The sequence below is a fragment of the Chrysemys picta genome, chromosome 6 (assembly GCF_011386835.1).
Source record: "Chrysemys picta bellii isolate R12L10 chromosome 6, ASM1138683v2, whole genome shotgun sequence".
Classification (NCBI taxonomy): Eukaryota; Metazoa; Chordata; order Testudines; family Emydidae; genus Chrysemys; species Chrysemys picta.
This window is the reverse complement of record NC_088796.1, coordinates 101,061,358-101,070,217: the sequence shown is the minus strand read 5'-3', so window position 1 is coordinate 101,070,217 and position 8,860 is coordinate 101,061,358. Positions and strand designations below refer to the sequence as shown.

General features: G+C 43.0%; 1 protein-coding gene across 3 annotated transcripts in view; it reads left to right on the top strand.

Annotated features, from left to right (window-relative positions):
- The first annotated feature begins 6,010 nt into the window (after positions 1–6,010).
- LOC101946027 (TLE family member 1, transcriptional corepressor) overlaps positions 6,011–8,860 on the top strand; it is a 109,680-nt gene continuing 106,830 nt past the window's right edge. For 2 of the 3 annotated variants that reach the window (XM_042850555.2, XM_008168489.4), the window contains exons 1-2: positions 6,306–7,122; positions 8,112–8,212. In XM_042850555.2, coding sequence (XP_042706489.2) covers positions 7,099–7,122; positions 8,112–8,212 — 125 coding nt within the window. In that variant the 5' untranslated portion in view covers positions 6,306–7,098. Of the gene's footprint in view, positions 7,123–8,111; positions 8,213–8,860 lie in introns of all 3 variants that reach the window. The other variant, XM_008168488.4, reaches the window with a different exon arrangement.

Genomic DNA, 8,860 nt, shown 5'->3' with positions numbered 1-8,860 from the left:
ATTATAAATGTTTCATTTACAAAAGTAACTCTTACTTTAAAAATTACATAGAAAATTCAGTTGTCCTATTAGGATTTAGAATGCCAAATTTGGAGATTAAATTAAATCATTCATTTTCATGGTGAAGCAGAAGAATTTTAAGTCCTGCTTTAGATACAATCTCAACAGAACCTCTACTGTGGAGTTTCTACTGATGCATCCATAGTATATTATAGCTGCAAAATACCAGTTTTATCTGTACTGTAGACTGAGGAGAGAAGTGTCATAGCTTATAAAAATTAACATTTGTATCAATGGTATATTATCCATTTATTTTTATTATTACCACCTAGCTTGTGGAAGCAATCTTAATAGTTCTAGGTGTTTTCCAACACAGAGGAAAATACAATCCCTGGATGCATACAGCCTCATCTATAAAAGTGTGTGTATGTGTTTTATATACAACACTGATCCCATAATGTCTAACAAACACACTTACCTGTTCTCATGTGAGCAGTGTCAGTGACTTTAATGGGATTAGTCACATGAATAAAGTTAAGCATATGTGTGTTTTCAAGATGTGTGTGCTTACTATTATAAAATACACACTGTTCTTTCTTCTATGATTTGTCTCTGTAGAGAGAGGCAAAAGCATGATGTACTGACAGGTGGTCTTCATTATAAAGGTCATTGACATTGTCAAGCATCTTTTGAAAGGTGACACTGCACCTAGAAGCTTATCAGGCCAGAGCCATGAAGTCTAAAACAATTTCTCTGACAACATTGTAAATGGGTAATATCTCTGACACCTTTTTAGCTTTAACACAGTATAAAAGATTAAAGTTATGAAAGCAAACAGTTTGCTGAGTCTCTCCCTGCGGTTCTAATCACCCTTTCCTTTTCCTTCACCAAGCATGTATTCACTTCCCCTAAGCTTTGTCTCTAAGTACTCTGCAAAAGTACTGAAGTTGTAAAGGAGCTACGTTAATTATAAGTACTACAGTAATGGATTCAAGTACACTCATTTATCATAAAGGGCTTCCCCATCTGTCTCTAAAGTATGCTCAAAAATGCTGTGTATTTGATAACATTAAGGTGGAAAATTTAACACATTTTAGTCTTAAACACTGCATACTGGTTAACTTTTTGTCAAATATCATTTCTGCACATTGACTGATAGAAGAGATTTGTGTGTGTGTGTGTGGTCTCTTCCTAATTTATTTGCACTTCAACCCACTGGGATCAAACTGCAATCCCTGTAGGCAAAAGAAGATTAGGGAAAGGGACTGACTGTTTTTTCCCAGACACAGAAGGGAAAGCAACTCCTCAAGTACCACAAGTTCTTCTGGCCACTGTACAAATTGTTCCTGAGTGTGGAGAGTTTCCAAAAGACCTAATTAGCAACTCACTGCAAACATTTCTTTGCATTAGCTAATGATCCGGCTACACTTGTAAGCAAACAGTACCAACATATCTAATCAATGCAGAAAAACCAACAGAATGCTTATTAAACATCTGGATGTAATTTTCTAGTTAGACTTAGAACAAAATGAAAACATATGCAGGTTCCTTTGATCTGTGCTTCAACAAAGAAATTGTTGATAAAAAAGCATACTGGCCACTCAATGTGTCATTTTCATAAAGCCTGGTCATTTCTCTTCAGATGTTCCCAATTTAATGTTGTTGGTTTCCTGCAATCTCTAATTTTACCATATTGTGCGAAACCACAAGAGATTCTTTGGATCTGATTTTACTTGAGGTTTTACTGCTGCATGATTTGCTACTGATTTTTTTTTCCTACTTACTCTGGAAGAATTTTTTTAACAGCAGGAGATTGAGGGAAGGTAATATAGAGATGATGTCCTGCTGGAACTATTCAAAAATTCCTGTGCATAAGGAAAATTATTAATTTGAAAAAAAAAAGTTGAAATCATAAAAAATGTAAAGAACAGATATTAACTGTAAGATAATGAATTATGAGAAATTGAATTATTTTAACTTGCTCACATCATTTGATTTTATAAATAAGGTAAAATCTTAAAAACAAGTACTCCTTTTGCATTTCATCATAACAATTATAATCCCAACAATATTGCACTACTGTATTACATGTAGTGTATGACTCAGGCACTGTTTCATTTATTTTTGGCTCCTAGCTGTACTGTTTGTGCATTGCAAACAAATATTTAAACACCTGAACTTTCTTTTTCTGACTGAAAATACAATGAAGTTTTGAATCCAGAATTTTAAAAGCATAAAATCTATTGAATTTTATAATTGTCCTTTTTACATATTTTTTTCTCACTGCATTATGGGTTGCAGAAGAGTGAAATAAATTACAAATTTTAGAAAGAGTTTCCTTCTGCATTAGCAAAGTCCTGATAATTGACATCATCAGCATTTTATTATAGAGTTTTTGCCACTTTGTGGAAATTTTAAAATACCTGAACACATATATTCATATTGCTTGTAACCAATAATATTAACTGGAAATGAAAAAAACAACCAACCAAACAAAAAAACAACAACCCAGAAACATCTAAGGTAAACTGAATATAATTTCCCTAACAGGTATCAGAGGGGTATACGTGTTAATCTGGATCTGTAAAAAGCAACAGAGAGTCCTGTGGCACCTTTAAGACTAACAGATGTATTGGACCATAAGCTTTCGTGGACATGCATCCGACGAAGTGGGCATTCACTCACGAAAGCTTATGCTCCAATATATCCGTTAGTCTTAAAGGTGCCAGAGGACTCTCTGTTGCTTTTTACATTCCCCTAACAGAGTAAGATGCTACATCTGAAACCTAATATTATACTAAAACTACATTTTGGGCCTGATCTTGATTGGTTTGTGCACCCAAAACTCTCACTGATTTCAATATGAGTTTTGGTACATAATCAAAACAGGATTAGGCCCTTATGCTGTTTGAAGTAAGAACATTACATTAATATGCTCATAGTGGGAAAAAAATTAACAGACTTCAAATAGAAGAGTAGAAATTATGATTAATTAGATTTCTGGTATTTTAATATTGAAGGCAGCCCCTGAAAATTGTATGTTTATTTAAAACATAAGACTAAAGCAGCTTGATTGTTTAAACACTATTATTTTAATGCAGTTAGAGAATTTAGTAGTATAATTATTACAGCATAACAATCTGGGAGAAAATATTACCTTGAATGGGATACTTACCCACTTATCCAAATTTTGCTCTTGTTGCACTGGTTTAAGTATTAAGAAACATCAATTGAATTAAATTCAGGTTATATTTACATAGGGGTACCCAAGAGCAGATTTTGGTCCCCTACCATCAACCATATATGTGAAAGAATGTATGTATTTATTTATTTACTTATTTATTTTATACATATACAGTAGCAGCTTTCATTTAAAAATATATCAAACCCCAAACAGTTCTACTATTGGTTTTTACTGCTCTTCCATACTGATTTTGATGGAAGAGGCTCAAAATGCCTGTAAGTCTCTGCTCCTAGCATCTCAGTAGGTCAGAAAGCACTTGTTAAAAGGTATGAGGAAAACAGAGAGCTGTATTTGTTAAAACATGCCCTGAAAAATGTAAATATGGTAAATAAAGATCACAAGACATTTCAACTTTCATGTAGGCGAGCAATTAAAAAAATCCACTTCTGTTCTTGTTCCAAAATACACTGTTGTTTTAATGCTTTATCTGTTTTTATCTCATTAACAACTTGTGCCAGCAGGTTAAGCATAGTATTAACCAAAGCTGGATAAGAAAGTGTTATGTTGTCTCAGGTTCCATAACTACCAGGTGCACCTACAACATATATAATAATGGTTTGCATTTTATAGCACTTTTCATCTGGGGAATCTAGAGTGCTTTATAAGCATTAATTAATTAAGCTTCTTAATGCCTGTGTGAGGTAGCTAAATATGCTAATACCTATTTTTATATGGATAAACCAGTACACAGAGAGGTGAACTGACTTGCCCAAGATAATACAGCAAATCATTGGAAAAGTTGGGCATAGAACTCTCAGAAATTCTGACTCCCAGTCCTGTGCATGGACCACTAGACAAATTTACAGTCTGGTGCCACAATCACTGCCTTCTACTGAAAAGCAAACCTTTGTTGACTGCCGCTAGGAAGTGGTGAAAGAAGAAAATGTACCTTCTTATGTATGAGATTGCACTCAATTTAAAAACCCTAAGGAGTGCAAAATTCATCTAGTGTTTTGGAAAATATGCACATGTAATGAGAGTTTGCTTTGTTTTTTGTCCTCCCCACCTCCGCCTTTTGTCATTTTTTATTGTAGGTAAAACTGGTAATAATGCAGTTAAAATAACTGAGAATTGAATAAAGTCATAAATTGCTCTTGTTTAGAGATGTAACAATTTCACTCCTATTGAATTTTAGCCATAGTCAGTTCTAATTTAAATTACATACTGAAATTTAATACAATTATAAATAAATCACATACATGTTTAAAGGGAAGTTTAATTGTAGGGTAAGAAAATATTTACTATAAAATTGCTCCCTTTATGTTCCAATGACTCCCTTTGATATTTTAGGACTTCTCCTTTAGGTAAAATATATTACCTGAATAAGTACGGGAACATTTATTAAAGCATTATTTTAAAGCTACTAGTACCTAATGCTTGGTTATTAAATTCTGTTATGATCAGATGGTTGTTACTAGAGGATGTGTTCTGAAGATGTTTACATCCCATTGTGGGCTGTGTCAGTATTTAGCGGGGCAGTAGTCACACATGGAGCATGTGGAATTTATTTGACCCTAGTCTACTTCAAATAGACCTATAAACTGTTTATAATATTGGAAGTTTCTAACTGCTTAACTCCAGTGGAACTCTCTTAGAAAAAGTCAGTTTTACTCAATGGACAACTTCAGTTCTGTCTGAGGGTCACTGTAACTAAAATTGCAGTTTGTGCATTGCAATGCATTAGATCAAGTTGTGACTTTCATCCTACTTCCCCTCTATTGGAGTACACTATAAGCAGGTGCCACAGTTTGTGCACCTATGTTTACGTAACCTATAAATTAAATATGTATGTGTGCCATATTTGTCTGTCGGAATTAGAAAGTAAACTGGGATGAAAAAATCATAGGCCAAAATGTGCTTTCAGTTTACAGCAATGAACAGCGCTGAGTTCTTTTGGATAAAAACTGAGAAAAACAGAGCGGAATGGGACATGATTTTTATTTGATGTGATTTGGATGGGCTCTATAGCTGTATTATAACAACATAAAGAGTATGTGTGTAATTTATATTCTTTAAATAAAATTTGAGTCTGTACATACATACTCCATTAAAATAGTGGGCCACTAGTAGATGTTATGGGTAAATCGTCTTTCCCTACAAACCCCATTTTGTCATGTTCATAATTTTCTGAAAAATTCTCTTTTGGGCTACAGTTTTCCATGCTGGGTCTGGTCCCAGAGGTGAATTATTCTAAAAAATTTAATACAGATAGATATGTGCACACCAAGCTCAATGCCTGGAGCATAACACTCCACCCCCCAGCCACTGTGTTTAACCAGGGCACTGTATGTCTGGCTCTAACTGCAGCTTGTCCTGCTCTATGGTAGGATGCAGCATTTATCTCGCCGTGTTACTTTCACAGATTGAGACTAGAGAAAGGGGGGAGGGCAAAATGGAGGAATAAACCAGATCCCAGCAATACACGCCTCCCTTCATTCCCTTTTCCTCCTCTTCCTTTTTCTCTGCCCCCCCGCCCACGTTACTTTGATTGACAGTTCAGCCTCTCCCTTCTCCTTCCCACCGACCTTCCCGTTCTCCCTGCCTCGCTGAGCGTTCCACGGCCTCCTATTGGTCCGCTCGGAAGGGTCCTGCCGCTCCGCCAGGAGAGCTGGAGGGACCAGAGGCTTGTCCCATTGGGCAGTCGAGAGGAGTACATCAGCACCCCACGTTGGCCCATGAGCAGGCGATTGGCCACAGATCCCCTCCTCCCCTCGAGTGGGCGGGGCCGGGTGGCTGGTTAGCTAGAGGAGTGTGAAACCGCGTGTTAATGTAACCAGCGCGGGCGGATACATTGTGTCCCGTTTATTGAGAGCCTGCTACTGCCGCGGCGCTGCGCTCCCCGGCCCATACCCCGCGAAGTTTGCATACTGCGCGCTATTATCCATGGAGGGGCAGCTGTAATTGGGAGGCTGTTTTTTCCCCCCGGCCGCTGTTGTCTGGATGTGTCACCCTGGGGCGCTGGAGAGAACTTTGTCCCGGCCGTGAGCGGGGCGAGGCGAGGCGCCGGCCCGGGAGAGCCCAGGATGCTGCTGCGCGCGGCGCTTGCGGGGCGCCGATAAGAGTCGCTGCTCCCGGGTGCGCGCCCGGCCGGAGGAGGTTATAGTGGCGCTGGTGCGCGGAGGAGCTTCCCTTTGATTAGTCCCGCCGGGGGGTGGGTGGCCTGGGACCAGGGGGTGGGTGTTGGTGCCTCTCTTTGCATCGGCCCGAGGAGTCTCCGCGGTTCGTGGTTCCCCTTCCCCGCGGTGCATGTGCCGCTGGAGTCGGCCCCCGCTACTCTGCGAGCGGCCCCTTCGCCAACGCCCGGGAGCAGCGCGGCGCTCGCTGGGGACTTTCTCTTGCGCCCCCATCTGCTGAGTGTCCCGCCGGTGCCAGCCCGCCCGCGCCCCGGCCTGGATTTCCCCTGCGGGCAGGAGCTGTGGGGAGAGGAGTCGCCTGCGCTCGGAGTTTCCGGTCTTACAATTGCACAAGTTACGAGCCTGCGAAAGGGGATTATTTACTCTGCAGACAGAAGCCGCGGCCAGAGGAGGAGGAGAAGGTCGGGCAGTGAGGGGAGCAGCCACCCCCCGCCTTGCACCGCCCCCGCCCCGCGGAGCCGCGTGGCCTGGGGACCGGCTGGGGCCGACGAGCCCAAGGAGCCGACACCTGCCGGTGACTTTTCAGAAAGCGGAGGGGGCGCGTTGCTGGCCGAGCCCCCAGCCCAACAGCAACAAAGGAGAAGGCGGCGGGAGGAGGATGCCGCGGCTGGGCCGCTGAGCGGCGGCGTCTGCCCGCGAGGGCTGCTCGGGGCTCGGGGTCTAAAGTTGGGGACTGAGTCGAGAATTGAGCTGCAAAGGAGCAAAGCGGCGGCCAGAGCCATGTTCCCCCAAAGCCGGCATCCCGTAAGTAACCCCCGGGCCGGGCTACCCTCTCGGCACCCTCTCCCTGTAGGACAGAGGGGATCCCCGCTGCCCTTTGCCCTGGGTGGGTGAGTGGCCAGCCTCTCTCGCTGCCTGGAGGGCTTCACTCTTCAGCCCTCGCTGTCCTGCGGGCCCCAGGGCTTCCTGCCCCAAGAGCGACAGACCCGCAACAGGGCACGAGGCAACTTCTTGGTTTCCCTGCCCCCCCCTCACTCCCGGGCGTGGGGGGCTCCCCGCGTGTCCCTTTCCCGGAACACAGACCCTGCCTGTGTACTGGAGGGCACTGCGGGAGGGGCTCCTTCTCGCCCCTTTGTTTTAATGTTTAACTTATTTGCATATAAATGACAATGGCGGGGCTGGGACTCTCCTTCGCCTCGCCGCCAGGTTGGCTCCTTCCCCCTTCTTTAGTTGCAGCCAAATAAACGCTGGCTGGAGCAGAGACAGGATGTGTGCCCCTTTCCCCCTCCCCCCGCCCCGCATGTGATTTTACCGCAGGGAGGAGTTAGCACCGACTAGTTTTCCTGGGATGGTGGTGACAAGTGTAAAGGGGGTGGGGGGAGAGATCCTGCCACCCATCCCTGTGCGGTTATATCCCAGGGTGGAGTAAAAGCCACCTTTATTTGTTTGTTTTGGAGAGGGGTGGTGGGTAATAGTGACAAGGGGGGTGAGTTGGGTCCCCAAGTCTCTTCCCCCTTTCCCTAGCGTTCTCCAATTGTACCCTGTGCAGGAATTAAGCTCCCTCTCTTTCCTGGGGTGTGATGTTCATGAGTGTGGGACCCATTGCTGTTGGAGGTGCCCCAGTTGGAGTGTAGGGTGGCATGTTGCTGGGGGATGGTCCCTAAGAAGTTAGCTGTGCAGACAGTGGAATAAGTAGCTTATCTTTCATGCCTGTCCTATGGCCTTGCTCACTGTTTAAATAAAAAACATTTTTCTTTTCTTGTGCCTGCTCTTTCCTCTGCTGGCCTTTCTAGACACCGCACCAGGCTGCAGGTCAGCCTTTTAAATTCACTATTCCAGAGTCTCTGGATCGGATCAAAGAGGAGTTTCAGTTCCTCCAAGCTCAGTATCACAGGTGGGTGCAGCATGCTCTGTTCATAACCAATTCTTCCTGTACCATAGGCCTCAGGCACATACTGCTTTTGAGGATTCAGGCTGGTGCACAACATGTTGTTCAGTGGGGTGTGTTTCTTTTTTCTTGTCTCCACTTTCGCTGGTGGGAGAAGCTGTGTTTTATATCAGCGTCCAGATGGTGGCGTGGGGAGTCACAGTTAAACCCTGTCATTCACTCCTTTTCTTTCTTTGCCATTGTTTTCACAGCCTGTTTTGCTGCTGTTCAGATGAACTTTTTTCTGTGTGTTTTTAGAGCTTCACAATAAGTGTCAATATTTGCTCTTGGGAATTTTGTAACTGGCTGTGTTCAGAACAGCAGGTCAATGGGTGCCTTTGTCCTCATGTTCCCGCATTCCAGTACCAAGGCACTGTTGAAATAAGCTTTTAATAAGAGCTAGAAGTTCAGTAGGAAGCAGTGGAGTCTAGTGGTGAAAATGAGAGTGACTGAGTTTAGGACCAGTAGATTCTAAGCCCAGCTTGGTCACTTAATATTCTGTTTGTGACCATCTGTAAAATATTCAGGGTGGGGGTGTGAAATTTAACTCTTTGGTAGGATCCTTAAATGAAAAACCTCCATAAGTGCAAAGTATTCTGAGAGACTATCCACCCT